We start from the raw sequence: 16,614 nt of genomic DNA, 5'->3' as shown, positions 1-16,614 counted from the left end.
CTACATTGACTAATTTGTTTTACTTTCTCTGTCCAATTATTTTCCATGGAAACATCCATAACATGTGCTACAGCACAAACACAGATGTAACTTCAAAAAATTGTTCTGAAAATTCAATGAGTCAATATTCATTAAGTATTTACCACCCTGTATGACACAGCAAACAATCAATAAATGGTAGTCTTATCAAGACCTGTTAATAGCACCCTTTCTTTGCATAGCATTTCTTCACAGTAACTTCTTAAACTATACAAAAGTCTTAATAGTTTACAGAATTCACACTGATTTCCAATATTCCTGGATGTCTGTAAAATTTGATTTAAAACACAGAAAAAACTATGGTGGTTCATCTAGCCAATTAATATCTTACCTCTGACTGTGGAAATAAAAGCTGTTGTCAGGGCAATTGTGTTTGTAAGTCCAGCTCAAACAATTAATGTATCAGAAATATTCCTATAATCCATTAATATAACTAAACTTTTTAAAAAGTATTGATATTTTAATTTGTTTTACCTGAATCTGTTATTTTCAATGTATTCTTAATTACAGCTTTTCAACTTTCAAAGGTGTACTATTTTTTTTAAGATTTTATTTATTTATTTATTTATTTTTTTTTTTTTTTAAGATTTTATTTATTTATTTGAGACAGAGAGAATGAGAGACAGAGAGCATGAGGGGGAGGAGGGTCAGAGGGAGAAGCAGAGTCCCCGCCGAGCAGGGAGCCCGATGCGGGACTCGATCCCGGGACTCCAGGATCATGACCTGAGCCGAAGGCAGTCGCTTAACCAACTGAGCCACCCAGGCGCCCTTATTTATTTATTTAATTGACAGAGAGAGAGGCACAGCAAGAGAGGGAACACAAGCAGGGGGAGTGGGAGAGGGAGAAGCAGGCTTCCAGCCGAGCAGGGAGCCCGATGCGGAGCTTGATCCCAGGATCCTGGGATTAGGACCCGAGCGCAAGGCAGTCACTTAACCAACTGAGCCATCCAGGCACCCCTCAAAGGTGTACTATTAAACACATAATGTATTCCACTATTCTGGAATTTGATTTAAAAATTTTTATCCTATCTCTACTTATGGCTAAATATAAAAGGGTTTTCTAGTCAATATACAATTCCTATAATTCCCTGGATTACTGGAATTCAAGAATAAGTTTTTTTAAATTTGCTTTGTAAAAGAAATAAATAGAATATACATTAAATGAATGAGATATGTCTTCCACAAAATAACCTTAAAAGATAATTAGTAGGATACATGATGTTGATAAGGTCCCATTTCCTAAATAACCACCATGGAGGACAATGCATCTAGCAAGTCTTTATCAAAGAAATTAAATGTAACAGATACAAAATAAATTGCAATCTTTAACATAGTGATCTACGGAGCCCTGAGAAAAGGGGTCAAAATGAAGACTCATTTTGCTTTGTTCTAAGAGAAAGGTTGGCTTAAGTATTCACAACCCTTGAAAAGTATTCTCTGTGGAGAAAAGGAGTAATTCTTACGCTTCTACTGTAACTTTGATGATGATTTATCATTCAAGACTTTCCAAGTTCCTTTTCTTTGATTTCATGATTACCACACAACCTCCACTTCCCAAGTTCTTCACTACAGCAAAGAGTGCACTGGATTTTTCAACCTGAAAATTCTGATCACTCTAAAGGGTTATCTTCTATTCCAACATAAACTGGCATTCTAATATGTACATTCTAATGTGTACCTCATTCTCTTACTTTTGTTTAGTTTGAGTTGGGTTCCTGAAGCCTGAGTATATATGAGTAAAAATATAAATATGAGTTTCTTACACTGGAAATATGAGAACCAGACAGACATTCCTTTTTACTAATGACTGCTACAATAACCTCTTGGTTTTCACCCCCCGCCCTTAACACTATCCCTATAATTTTTAAAAAATGAAAAAAAAAAGGGGGGGGGTGTCTACCGAAATAAAGTTAAACAAATTAGGCAGATGCATTTAAACACCAAAATGACTAATTAAAATCAAAACAACAACCTAGAACTGAAACCAAAATATAAGGATGTTTACACAAGCCTCATCTACATTTACTCTATTTCCGAAAGACAAAAAAGAAACCTATGATACTCAAATTGTGCTTTAAGACAACGAACAGAAATTACGTTTGAACTTGCATCACCCAGCAACGTTATTTAGTAAGTGGTTTGGCATATGTAACTCAATTATCCTAAGACTTCACTTGCATTTAAACTGCATGAATTGGAGATTTCAAATAATAACTCTGCCTTTTCTCAGTGGGTCATTCAAAGTAATTGTGTATTCCTTCAAAAAATACCTCTTCCACACTTCAAAAAATTCAGCCTCACACCAGACACTCCAGCTCTTCAATTGTGTCCGCTTAAGTTTCATTTACAAAAAGGAGAGGACGCTCACCAATTCACACTTCGCCTAAAACAAAGAAACGTCCATTATTAGCCCTAAATATACAGGGCAGAATTCTCTTAGGTCCATGATGCCAAGAACTTCAACCGCAAGTGAAATTGTCTTTGCAATCTCGGTTTCCAGGAGACTGAAAGGCTGCAGAGACGCGCAAGGATCCTGCAGGGAGGTTGGGGTGGCAAAGGGTGAGGGAGGAGGGACGGAGTAAGTCTGAGAGGAACTGCATTAGGGGACTTTGAGAACGTATAAGGGAGAGGTGGTGAGATACAGGGAAAAACAGATTAAGTACGTTTTCAAAGATAATTTAAAGTGATGAAAGTAAGGAAAGATGAAAGAAAATCACTGGAGGGTAAGCGAAGTAGGAAAAGGGAAGGGGGGGGAGGCGGAGAGTGTAAGGGCCCCAAAGACCAGAATTTGAAAAAAAGTACGCGAGCTATGAGCTTGGCCTTGGTCCGAATCTCCAGTCAGGGTGCACGGACCGCACTTACTCAGGGCTGTAGAAAGCAACGCATTTACAACGGTAACAAACGCTGCATAAGAAGATGTCGCCTCTCTCCCTGCTAGCTCCCGTTCATTTCTTTTACCTCTTACTGCAGCACCAGCGTCACTCCGGCAAAACTCTGCCAAAGCCTGCGCCGCAGGAGGACAGCAAAAGGAAAATACCTGAGTCCCAGGAATCACGCCGGCAACGACAGGAGGAGGAGTCGTGGACCACTGGAGTCAGGGCAGGATCCTCACTCGTCTCCAGTCAAACCCCGATCCTTTCGGGTGGGGCGGAGATCTTCCGCTCGGAGCGGAAACGTCACTTCCGCCTAGTGCCTTCACCCTTCTTTGACTTCTCTGCTCTGGGTACGTTCTCTACTTTCGTAACGTTCTCACTTCCTTTTCAAGGAACCTGCGGCCTATTCGTCACTTGACGTGGACTACATGACCCAGCATTCACCACGACAGGTTGATTTCCGGGTCAAGAGGTCCACTCTGGGTAGATCACCATGGAAGCCATCGGTTTGGTCACGTGGTGCCCCTGGTTACGCCCGGTGGCTGCTGTGGGGTCTGCGGCTCTGGCAGGGGCCATTTTGCCGAAGGCAGCCTGCCGGGGGCGACTTGGCAGCTAACTGAAGCTGTTCCCTTTCTTCCTCTGCAGCTTGGGGCTTGGAGAGGAACTGGAAGGCTGGGCTCCATCGAGTCCTTCAGAGACGATGGTTTCCTCCAGCCTCTGCCACCTGACGACCCTCCATGGCGGCTGTGCCCTCTGCGCTGCGCCTCCTGCCGCAACTTCCAGCCCTCTGTGCTTGTCGCCTCCAGAGCTGCAATCGTCCTTCCGCCCCAGAGACTGATGATAATCGAGGTGGGGGCACCATGAGAGGCGAGAAAAACTATTGCCGTGGAGCTGCCGGAGACCACAGTTCCTGCCCACCGACACCTTCGCCTCTGGCCTCGACCCTCATGATGCCCGCGGAGGCAATCACAAGTAGTTGGTCTGGGTCTGGAGGCGGTTTGTCAGGGGGAGATGAAGAGGAGACTCGGCTTCTTCAACTCCTCCGGACTGCGCCGGATCCTTCCGAGGCCTTCCAGGCTTTGCAGGCTGCTTTGCCGCGGCGGGGCTGTCGACTCGGCTTCCCCCGACGGAAGGAAGCATTGTATCGGGCCCTGGGCCGAGTGCTTGTGGAAGGAGGTAGTGATGAGAAGCGACTCTGCTTGCAACTCCTCTCGGACGTTCTCCGGGGTCAGGGGGAGGCAGGCCAGCTGGAAGAGGCCTTTAGCTTAGCACTTCTGCCTCAACTAGTTGTCTCCTTACGAGAAGAGAATCCAGCCCTACGGAAAGATGCACTACAGATCCTACATACATGTCTGAAACGTAGTTCTGGACAGGTGCTGAGAACACTTATACAACAAGGACTGGAAAGTACAGATGCCCGGCTTCGAGCTGCCACAGCAGTGCTGTTCCCTATCTTGCTTACTCCTGAGGATTTGTTGTTCAGCCTAGATCTCACCGAGGTAATAATATCCCTAGCCAGAAAGCTTGGCGATCAGGAGGTAGAAGAAGAATCTGAGACTGCTTTCTCTGCACTTCAGCAAATTGGGGAACGACTTGGCCAAGAGAGATTTCAGTCCTATATCTCTCGCTTGCCATCTGCCCTGAGGAGACACTACAATCGCCGCCTGGAGTCCCAATTTGGAAGTCAGGTTCCTTATTATTTGGAACTGGAAGCCTCTGGATTTCCTGAAGATCCTCTCCCCTGTGCAGTGACTCTTTCTAACAGCAATCTTAAATTTGGGATTATTCCTCAAGAGCTGCATTCAAGATTGTTAGATCAGGAAGACTATAAGAACCGGACTCAGGCCGTTGAGGAATTAAAACAGGTGATGGGAAGATTTAATCCTAGTTCTACCCCTCATTCCAGTCTTGTCGGTTTCATTAGCTTGCTCTATAATCTGTTAGATGATTCTAACTTCAAAGTGGTTCATGGCACACTTCAGATCCTGCATTTACTGGTTATTCGCCTTGGAGAGCAGGCACAACAGTTCTTGGGACCAGTTATAGCAGCTTCTGTCAAAGTGTTGGCAGACAACAAATTGGTAATCAAACAAGAATACATGAAAATCTTCCTCAAGCTAATGAAGGAAGTAGGTCCTCAACAGGTGCTTTGTTTACTCCTGGAACATCTCAAACATAAGCATTCCAGAGTGAGAGAGGAGGTAGTGAACATTTGCATCTGCTCCCTCCTGACCTATCCCAGCGAGGATTTTGACTTACCCAAACTGTCTTTTAATCTTGCCCCAGCTCTTATAGATAGCAAACGCAGGGTACGCCAAGCAGCTCTTGAAGCCTTTGCTGTGTTGGCATCGTCCATGGGCTCAGGTAAAACCAGCATCCTTTTCAAAGCTGTGGATACTGTTGAACTACAAGATAATGGAGACGGAGTGATGAATGCTGTGCAGGCCAGATTGGCTAGAAAAACCCTCCCAAGGTTAACAGAACAGGGATTTGTGGAATATGCAATACTTATGCCATCATCTGCCCAGGGTAGGTCAAGCCATCTGGCACATGGAGCAGATACAGACTGGCTCTTGGCTGGTAACAGAACTCAGAGTGCACACTGTCACTGTGGAGACCACATAAGGGACAGCATGCAAATTTATGGATCTTACAGTCCAACTATCTGTACCCGAAGGGTATTAAGTGCAGGAAAAGGAAAAAATAAATTGCCATGGGAAAATGAGCAGCCTGGAGTCTTGGGAGAAAACCAGACCTCCAATTCCAAGGACATAGAACAGGTATGCATGCATCTTTTCTAATTGCCTTGAATTGAAACTAGAGAGAATTTAAAATGAAAATGGCCTGTAATGACTTAAGGGTGAGGCTGCTTTAGGATTGTTATGCTTTGTTTTTAATTTGGTTTGATTGGTGATGTGGATATCTATTATAATGGTACAGATCACGTAGGAACATTTAATAGGCTTACTGCTTGATGGATTTCATTGAATTTGAGGTACAATATGATAGTGACAATACCTGGATTTCAGTTTTGGCCTGTCAATTTGGCATATTGGTTATCTCATCCATACAACAAACTCTGAATATATAGTACATGTCAGATAAAGAGCTAAGTTCTAGTAATGAAGATGAGGCTGGTTCCATGTTTAGGGAGGTCAGACCTGTAAACGGACAGTATCAAATTTGTTAAGGGTTGAATTAGAAATATAGCCTGTGGGAATATGAAAAAAGAAAAAATAATTTCACTAGAAAAGTTTAAAAAGCCTTCTAAGAAGTGTGACATCTGAACTGATTTCCCCCCAAAGTTTTTATTTTGAAAATTGCAAATCTATAGATGACTTAAAAGAATTGTACAATGAATATCCATCTACTACTACTATATTTACCAGATGTCATCTTGCCATATATGCTTCATATTTACTGAACCATCTGAAGGCAAGTGCAAATATCTTGATATTTCCTTCCTAAGTATTTCCACATTTATCATCTAAGAACTGCATTTTCCTTTATCACATTATTACACACCTCAGAAAATCAATAATAATTCAGTAATATCTAATATATAGTCTGTATTTATATTTCTCCAATTGTCCCTTAAAAAATATTTTATAGTATTTGTTTTACTTTTATCATCCAGGTTCCAATCAAGGTTCATGTAGTTAATATGTCTTTTATCTAGAACAATATGCCTACTGGTTTGTTTCTTTGTTTTTTTTCATGACATTGACTTATTTGAAGAATTTGGTGCTAGTTGTATAGAATTTTCTATATTTCTTAATTTATCTGATTGTTTCTTTTTGATTACATTCAAGATAAACAGTTTTAGCAAAACTCTTACATAGGACATGTAGTGAACTTCACATGACGTCACATTAGGAGACATAATATCAGGTTGTCCTGCTACTGGTGAGCTAAATTTTACCACTTGGTTAAGGTAGTGATAACCAGATCACTCTATTGTAAGGTTTATCTTCCTCTTTATAATTAGCACATGATCTTCAGGCTGATACTTTGAGACCTCATGAATAATCCAACAACCTTTCAACCACTGTCATTAGCATCCAATAATGATCCTTACCTATTCCATTTATTACATCCAGGGCTGCAAAGAAAGGGTATCTATTATTTTTATTCTTACATTCTATATTTGTTATCTGGCATTCTTTTTTGTTCTGTATTAAATACATCAGTATTCCTTTTGATGCTAAAATTGGCTCAAAGTTGACCAGTGGCCGATTCTTAATGTCCTTTGAGATGACTCTTTAGTCTTTGAACACTTCCTTACATACAGGATCCCAGGCTTACCTTGTACCTTTTTTGTGCCAGATCTGAAATCAGCCGTTTTTTCAAGAGCACTAAAACTGCTTTTTTAGTTAAGAGTAGAATTTAAAAACCAAAGTCTAGATATAAATGTACTCATTGCTATTGTTTACCATTGTGGATTGGTCCTTTCAGTGGATGGAACCAGGGGGTACCTTTTTTTTTTTTTTTTTTAATCATATTGATACTTCCAATTCAAATCCAGCACTACAGGGCTTTTCCTCATCTTCCTTTGGTATCTATCTATCTATCTATCTATCTATCTATCTATCTATCTATCTCCCTTCTCCCACAGTAAAACCCTGGTTCCCAGTGTCTGTCATATTCATGTACTGTATCCTATAATACACACAAAAATAATTACTACACCAATAGCATAGCAGCTAACTACCTAAAAGGTCAAGATTTCTTTGCAGTTCTTTTTCTGCTTAGAATCATCCCACAGTGTTTTATTTTCAAACTCTTCTTAAATTAATTGTTTTCTGGGTGATTATGATTTAAATGGTATGATAAAAGATGAATAGGAGTTTTGCTAAGTGTGGATGGATCCTGGTGAATTTCAGATGGCGGGAATATCTTTATTCACTAGGAGGGGCACCTGGGTGGCTCAGTTGGTTAAGCGTCTGCCTTTGGCTCAGGTCATGATCCTAGTGTCCTGGGACTGAGCCCCACATTGGGCTCCCTGCTCAGCGAGGAGGGGCTCTGTTTTTCCCTCTCCTTCTGCCCGCCCCCTCCACTCATGCTCTCTCTCTCTCAAATAAATAAATAAAATCTTAAAAAAATAGAGACTGCCTTCTGAAAGGACTTAGCAAATTAATAAGAAATGGTGATTTTCTGCACAGCTGAGACTGGTGGGAGGTAGCAGAAGATGATACTAGATACATAATCTAGTTATATGGTTATTCTTGTGTATTGTAAACATTACCTGGCAGTGAATGGTTTTCTGTGAGCATTGATCTTAACACTGCTTGTTCTGTGTCAAATCTAAAGTGTTAGTGTATGATGATTCTGGTGCTAGCCAAAGTACCAAGAATCTGAAATTAAGTGCGTTTTTTAAATTCCAGTGTAGACATATGTTGCTTTTAAAAGATGGAACTTAATCCCAGAAATTAAGTTCTACTTTCTTGCTCATAAATGGTTTGTAGAAGAACTACACTGAAATTTATCTTGAGGACAGGGATTAAATATTTAAATGTTTGTAAGTATGCTGTTTTTGAAGTATATATATTTTTATTTTTTTGAAAGATTTTATTATTTGAGAGAGAGAGAGAGAGAGCGAGCATGAGGAGGGGGAGGGGCAGAGAGAGAGGGAGAAGCAGACTCCCCATTGAACAGGGAGCCCGGGACCCCAGGATCACAACCTAAACCAAAGGCAGATGCTTAACCGACTGAGCCACCCAGGCTCCCCAAAGTATATATATATTTTAATAAACATTTTTTAGAGCAGTTTTAGGTTCGAAGCAAAATTGAAGAGAGAGTACAGAGATTTTCCTTATCCCTTCTGCCCCCATACATGCACAACCTCTTGGACTGGCACCACAGTGGTACATTTATTGCTGTTGATGTACATTGACATATCATTATCACCCAAAGTCCATAATCCATTCCCAGTATTCACCCTTGTAGTATCATACGGAATAGTTTCAATGCCCTGAAAATCTGTGCTCTGCCTCTTCATCCCTCCTTCCCTCCCTCTCAGCAACCACTGATCTACTATCTCTATAGTTTTGCTTTCTCCAGAATGTCATGGCCCCTGGTCTGATTTGTGTTGGCTCTTCCCCAAGTTCTGCTTTAACATTTCCAGTCTACTGTTAATCTGTTATTTCTTTCTTGTCCACATAAAGCGTTGGTTGGTAACATTAAACAGCAAAGCTTCCAGAAAACTCATGAATGTTTTACATTACATACTCCTGGAGCTCATTTTGAAGATAGACTAGTTTGTTTAGAAAGATGATTTTTGTAGTGTTGTGTTAGGAAATAAATTTAGAAGAGGGAAGCAGAGGCTACATTGGAGACCAAAGAATTTAGCTTGTAATTTTGACAGTTATTTGAGACTACAGGGTTGTGGTTTTTTGTTTGTTTTTTGTGGGGTTTTTTCCTTTTTTTTTTTAAAGCCATGTTTTAGGAAAATTCATCACAACAGCAGCAATATATAGGTTGTGTTTTGTTTTGTTTCTTTTGTTTCTTTTTTTTTAGAGAAGCCAGAGACAGGAGACTTAGAAGATTAATTAGATTTACACTTATTGGACTAATTGGCGTGAGGTGTTGAGATTTATGAGGATTAGCAGGGTTTCAGGATTAGACTAGAAAGAAAATAATGGATGTAAGAGGTATTTCAAAATATTTAGTGACCAAGTGTTGGAGGAGAAGGAGAGAAAGAGGGATAACAGATTTAAATGAGGTGACCAGTGCACAATAGATCCATGAATACACATAGGAAGGCCTCAAACAAGGAAATTAATTTGGGGGAAAATGAATTTCAGGTGGAAGAAGATAGAATATGCCAGTTGAGTTTGAAGAATACTATTCAAGAGACAAGAAAGAACTAGAGATGTAGATCTTGGAAGTCATGTACTGAGAAGTAATTGCTGAGACTGAGAATAGATAGGCCCTCCAGTAAAGGGCATCTAATAGGGCAAGAAGAGCTTGCTAACACGGTCTTGGCATACAGTCCCATTTAGGGAATAGCAATAGGAGATGGAACCAAACAAGGCAAAGAGACAGGTGCCTATGTGTTGGAAGAGCACCAAGAAAAAACAAAGTGTTAGAAGTGAAGCAGAAAGTTTCAGGAAGTACATCTATCTGTACCATTAAATGCAGGAGAGGTTAAGGAGAAGGAAGACTGAAATATGACTTGTTCTTATATAGTCAGGGTGCTACTTGTAAAATAATTTTTGAAGGTACTTTTCTCCTAATTTTATCTTTCTGAATTTCCTCTTAATAATTTTTCTGATTATAAAAAGTTATAATTACTCATTATAGAAAATTTGGAAAATATAAAAAAGAACAAAGAAGAAATTTAGATTTTTCAGTAATTTCACTACTGAGAGAGGTATGCTCTGAGTGTTTTGTTGCCTGATTCTTTTTTCAATACATGGAGGTCCCTCCTTTCATTTATTCACTTACTTTACCATAAACATTTTTTTCTTTAACATCAAATAATCTGAGAAGGATCTTTAATGCCTATTTAATATTGTATCATATAATATCATGGTCTATTTAGCTGCTCTCCTACTTTTGAATATTTAGACTTTTTAATTCTGTTTTTCTTTCCACCATTTAAATGATTATTTTTGTGCCCTGACAAATCAAATCACTGATAACCAAGTTCCTGTGATATTCTAACTTTTCATCTCCTTTTTTGTTTTTATGAGTGTTTTAATGAGTTTGTTGGGTCAAGTATCAGGTTTACTAGCTGGCTGCCATATTAGCTATGTTTTTCCTAACAGATTTTTCTACAGTGTAGTGAGAGTCATAGTAGTCAGTAACCTAGACTGAAAAATAAGGAGCATACTTGCTTCATGTGTATGTAGTTACTAGGTCTGTAGCTTTTTCAGGATGGAGGATTTGGTTATTGGAAGGTCGTTGGGACATGGAAAGAAGTGGTTTTAGAAGAAGGTTATAGAGACCAAATTTAAAAGTTTATGAAGTGAGTTGATAAGGAAATACAGGCAGTAAGCATTTATTCAACATCTTTTTGATCATCCACTATGTGTAAGCCAAGTACGAGCTTATAGCCTACTCTTTAAAGCACTGCCTAGCATTTTTTCCTCTTTTGTTATTTAGCACACTTGAGCTGTGCCCTCTTTCTCCTCAGTGATGGTAAGCACTGGGATGATAGGGACTGTTTCTTTTGGTTTTGGTTTTTTGCAATAGTACTCATCATAGTGTTGTATCCACAATTAGTATCAGTAAATATCTGTTAAGTGAGAAAACATCTAAGGGTTTGACAGTGAAAGAAAAGACCAAGCAAGATATAGCAGGATGAGTTATTACTGTGTTTTATTTTCAAATAGGAAACACTTGATTTGAAAGAGGCAGAAAAAGGAGCCACCTATGAATTCAACATGCCTACTCTGTGTCTTGTACTGTGGTAGATGTTAGATATGCAAAATACATAAGATTTGGTCCCTGTAAGCATATTTGAGAGAGAGAGAGGCAAGGAATTAATGTTCCTAAATCAGGACTGTGAATGAGTCAAGAACACAGGTGTATATAGGGAGCTTAGCTGTGGAACAGAGGAGGAAGTCTTTTCCTCTGGAACTGAAGGAAAAACAAAAGGAAGGTGACTTAGGATACAGAAAAATTCTGAGATAGCTGGGAGGGTGTGTTTTATTTTTAAGTCAAAAGAAAGGAAGATATGAGCTTTAGAACGGTGCTTATTAAACTTTAATGTGCATATGAATTGACTTGGGATCTTGTTAAAATACAGATTCTGATTCAATTTGTCTGGAACAGGTTCTGAGACTACATACATGTCTAATAAGCTCCTAGGTGTTGCTGATGCTCTGATTTGTGAACCACATGTTGAGAGCAGGGCTCAAATAATATTAAGCTTCCATATTCTGGTAGACTAAGAGGCAAGCTGAAAATGGAAAATAAAGGGTGGGTTAGGGATCTGAAGAATGTGGGAAAGATTTAGAATACTTAATATGACAGGGGCATCTGGGTGGCTCAGTTAAGTGTCTGACTCTTGATTTCAACTCAGGTCATGATCTCAGAGTCGTGGATCAAGCCCTGAGTTGGGCTCCATGCTCAGCGAGGAGTCTCCTTGAGATTCTCCCCGTCCACCTTGCTTGCTTGCTATAAACAAACAAACAAACAAACAAACAAATAAATAAATAAATAAATAATTTTAAAAAAAGACTTAATATGAACAATTTTTAAGGTCACAATTACTCAGCTGCACTAATGTATTTGGTGTGAATTAATCCTGAAACTTGAGATTTTTCTTGGACATTCAATTGTTTCTAATAAGTAGTCTTTGATTTTCTTTTCAAAATATGATTGGAATATCTGAAAGAGAAAAACTCTTAGTTTAAGCATGTCAAAATCATGAACAGCCCTGAAAATCATATCTAATGTCATTACAGATACTAGATTGTTTTCAATAAATAGTCATTGCTTTTCTTTTTTCTTTTTTTCCTTTTTTAATTTTTTTTAAGTAATGTCAAGTGTCACACACTCTAGTGACTGAACCAGCCAGGCACCCCTGATTTTCTTTCTTAAATTTTACTGGGGTTTCTAAAGAATTTGAAAAACTTTTAGTTTTAATGCTTATCAAAATCCTGAACAACCCAAAAGCATATCTGTTCTGTGTAGTTGATCTCTTTAAAACCTTAAAAATAATTTTAAAATAAAATTTTAAAAATAAACCTTAAAAATGTATTAAATAAGACTATGTATATTTATATATACTTTTCCATCTTAAAAAAAGCTGTAACAATGCCTTTGATAAATGGACAGCGTGTATCCATTACCTTGTATACCTATTTTTATTTCCCTGTAACTTTTTTACCTAGGACCATGTCAGCTGTATATATTAAATACAACCTTACTCAAAGAAACCAACTTTCTTTCCTCATAGATGGAAAGAACTAAAAGTCATGTAACCAAGAATTATCTTTCATTCTCTCTATGAGTACATATTCATATCCTTGTATGGTGATTTAAGTGGCAATAATAAATGTATTTAACACTATCCAAAGGTATTTACATATCCTTTAATCTGTTTAATTGATGGTTGCTCAATAATGTATAAGCGACAAGGATAAATTAAAAATATATTTGGTAATCACTGATTTGCATTTTTATCTTAATTATAAGTTCAGGATCTAAAGATTTTTCATTAATTCAATTTTATATTAGTCTAAAATCTTAAAGTTAACTAAGGGTTTGAAAATCATAACACAAGCTAATACATTAATCATTATAGGATTTGTGGCATTATAAGAATTGATCCCTTTTAATAAAGATATCTATTATAAAATTTAATTGAACTCATGATTTTACAATTTTTATTTTGAAAAGGAGTGATATTAACATATCCAACCTGTGAAGCCAGTGGAGGAAATTTAAGAAATTTGAGTTGGTTAGGCTTTTCCTGAGAAGATACTTTCAAGTTTACACAAACAATTATATCATACTAATATTACTGGGCTTTTCCTGAGAAAATAAGTTCAAGTTTGCACAAATAATTATATCATACTAACATTATTTTATATGGTGATATCAATTTTTAAATGAGTTTTATTTGTCCAAAGTGCTATGTTTAGAAGGATTTTGTATGAACTTTTCCTATACAATTATATACCAGATATTAAAACTTTAAAGTTTAAGAACATTTTTTTTCTTTTTTTTTTTTTTTGGTTAACCAAGGTCATTAATTGAACTCACAGCTAGTCTGTGTTTTCCCTTGAATGTACAGCTTGTGGCAAGACCATTGTTTTCCTTAAATAAACAAAACATTGAAATCATAAGAAGTAAAGAAATCTTAGAAGTCTTGGGTTTTATTTAGTTTAATGTGATATAAGCACTTACCCTCTTAAAAGATGTTCAGTGTTTCAGTTGCTTTTATTCTGATTAATACAATCTATAGATAGACATGATATATCGATCTGTTTGCTCAAAAATATTTTATATTCATAAAATGGAAAAATTTTACCTTCTGAATAACTTAAAGGATCTAATTATGATAAAGCAGCAAAATTTAAGATAGAAGCAGGTGCCAGTATATTGATGTTGACCAGCTAAAGAAATAAAAACACTTAATCACCATTAGATTCATCATTGTTGACTATGTTGGTTGTAAATGATATATCTACCATAAATTCGTTGAGATTATTTCCTTGAAGAGTTGCAGTCCAGTTCCTCTCTACTTGCATGTGTCTGGAGCTTTTTTTTTTTTTTTAAGATTTTATTTATTTATTTGTCAGAGAGAGGGAGAGAGAGAGTGCAAGAGCACAAGCAGGGAGAGCTGCAAGCAGAGGAAGAAGCAGGCTCCCTGCCGAGCAAGGAGCCCCATGCTGGACTTGATCCCAGGCCCTTGGGATCATGACCTGAGCCGAAGGCAGATGCTTAACTGACTGAGCCACCCAGGCGCCCCTGCATGTGTCTGGACTTAATGACTCAATTCTAACAAATAAAGTAGAAATAATGGTGTGTGACTTTAGAAACTAGGTCATAAAAAGGCACTGCAGCTTCCGTCTTGGTTGCTGTCTTTCTTGGATCACTTGCTCTGGAGGAAGCCAGCTGCCAGATCATGAGCAGCCCTCAGGAGAGACCCAGATGGCAAGGAACTGAGGCCTCCTACCAGTAGCCACTGAGTGAAGTTCAGTGATCCTCCACTCTCAGTCAAGCCTTCCATTGACAGCGGCCTAGCCAGTATCTTGATTGCAGCCTCTAAGATATATGAACCATCCAGTTAAGCCACTTGTACATTCGTGATCCACAGAAAAAAAGATAATAAAAACTCATTGTTTTAAGCTACTATACTTTGGGATAATGCATTATTTAGCAGTAGATAACTAATAGACTGAGAACTGTGATTCCCAAGGATTTGGAGAGACATTATTTTTTTCCCAATGTCCATATCTTGTACAGAAATGGTATTGAATTTTCTTAGTTTTTAAAAAAGCTAAACTTGCTTAAGGTTTAGAAAACTATGAAATATTGTTTTGTTTGGCTTTTGGAAATGAGCATTTCTCTGAATATGTCAAATTTATAATTAAACTTCTTTACTGTCCTTTCTTTAGCTTCAGAGTTCTAAAGTAATATTAATTTACAGTTACTCAGTTATGTAGAGAAATTGAAGAAAGCTGACCATTGAATGTTATAGATTTTGTTTCATCTTTGGTATAGGAATTTTATTTTTGTAGATATTGACAGGTAGATATTGCGCCCATTCTAAGTAAACATGAAAAAAACCTTAAGTTTTGGATGGTGAAAAAGAGCTCTGGTTATTAGAGTAAAGGAGCTCATATCAGTACATTTAAAAATAAACATAAACAGAACATATCCAAACGAGATTGCAGATTCCCTATTAGCTGCCACCTACCCAAGATACTGTCATCCAGCAGAAATCACATAATAGTCAGATCATAAAATCAAAACCCATTTGTACCACTGCTGCCATCTGTGTGGAAACTATTGTCCATGTGTCCAATTAAAGTCAGAACCAGAAAGAGGCTTTACCAAGAATCAGATTCACTGTGCAAGAGCCATATTCCTCAATCAGTTATATGAGGAAAGGTTAACTGAGGACTCAAGGGCCCAAGTCTCAGAAAAGGTACGCTTTCAGGCCATGTGTTTGATTCTCATTTGGGATCCAGAAAGGCAGCATATTAGTGAAATTTCCAGAAATAAACATCAAACAAGGAGTCAGAAATATTTAGTTTGTGATTTTGCGATGCGATTTGTGTTCTTACATGTAAGAGAGTCAGCTAATTGGCTAAATATTTTTCTTTTTTTTTTTTTTAAGATTTTATTTATTTTTTTGACAGAGACACAGCGAGAGAGGGAACACAAGCAGGGGGAGTGGGAGAGGGAGAGAGAGAAGCAGGCTTCCCGCTGAGTAAGAAGCCTGATGCGGGGCTCGATCCCAGGACACTGGGATCATGACCTGAGTCGAAGGCAGACGCTTAACGACTGAGCCACCCAGGCGCCCCGCTAATTGGCTAAATAAAGGAAAAACCAGAAATAGTCTTGTTTGCATATTTTGTGGGTAAACTGGTTAGCTGACAGCTACAAAAAGTTCAGTTTGGGTATTCTGCCTTTGTGTAGGAAGCCTAAGGATATCAAAGAAATCATTTTAGTTGTTTTAAAAAGATAAATTAGCTGTGTAACATGTGATAACATTTCTAAGGTCTGCCAGTCCCCTCTGTCAGCACTGCTACCTTAAACCAGATATGCACCATTTCCTTCATTCAAATTTCTTCCTTATCATTAAAAAAATTTTTTTGGAAGCACTGAAATGTTCCATAATAGAATGGCATGTCTAGTCAGTGGAATATTATGCAGCCTTTAAAAATGTACAAGGATATGTGCATAACAATGTTCACTACAAGATTATAATAGTGAACAGTTGTGACAAAGAAAATGTCCATCAGTAGGGAACTATGAGTTCAACAATAATGTGAAATACTGGGCAACCATTAGAAAGAATAAGCAGATATGTATGGATTAACATGGAAGGATGTCTACAATATGATGAGCACTTACTGTGTGCCAGAGTATTATGTGATCTATTTTTGTTTCTTTTTTTTTTTTAAAGATTTTATTTATTTATTTGACAGAGAGAGACACAGCGAGAGAGGGAACACAAGCAAGGGGAGTGGGGGAGGGAGAAGCAGGCTTGCTGCGGAGCAGGGAGCCCGATGCGGGG

At 38.2% G+C, this 16,614-nt stretch overlaps 2 protein-coding genes across 8 annotated transcripts in view; one reads left to right on the top strand and one right to left on the bottom strand.

The window, feature by feature from the left end:
- The window catches only part of KLHL28 (kelch like family member 28), a 42,873-nt gene extending 39,644 nt beyond the window's left edge, over positions 1-3,229 (bottom strand). For 2 of the 3 annotated variants that reach the window (XM_034992775.1, XM_034992777.1), the window contains exon 1: positions 3,077-3,229. The gene's annotated coding sequence lies outside the window, so the exon portion shown is untranslated. Of the gene's footprint in view, positions 1-2,309; positions 2,423-3,076 lie in introns of all 3 variants that reach the window. The other variant, XM_034992776.1, reaches the window with a different exon arrangement.
- A 108-nt stretch (positions 3,230-3,337) lies between these two features.
- TOGARAM1 (TOG array regulator of axonemal microtubules 1) overlaps positions 3,338-16,614 on the top strand; it is a 77,691-nt gene continuing 64,414 nt past the window's right edge. For 4 of the 5 annotated variants that reach the window (XM_034992770.1, XM_034992771.1, XM_034992772.1 and 1 more), the window contains exon 1: positions 3,376-5,692. In XM_034992770.1, coding sequence (XP_034848661.1) covers positions 3,650-5,692 — 2,043 coding nt within the window. In that variant the 5' untranslated portion in view covers positions 3,376-3,649. Of the gene's footprint in view, positions 5,693-16,614 lie in introns of all 5 variants that reach the window. The other variant, XM_034992773.1, reaches the window with a different exon arrangement.

This window comes from Mirounga leonina, unplaced genomic scaffold, assembly GCF_011800145.1.
Source record: "Mirounga leonina isolate KUSES-001 unplaced genomic scaffold, KU_Mleo_1.0 Mir_82, whole genome shotgun sequence".
NCBI lineage: Eukaryota > Metazoa > Chordata > Mammalia > Carnivora > Phocidae > Mirounga > Mirounga leonina.
Note: the sequence above shows the minus strand (reverse complement) of the source record. Positions and strands in the feature narration are given on the sequence as shown.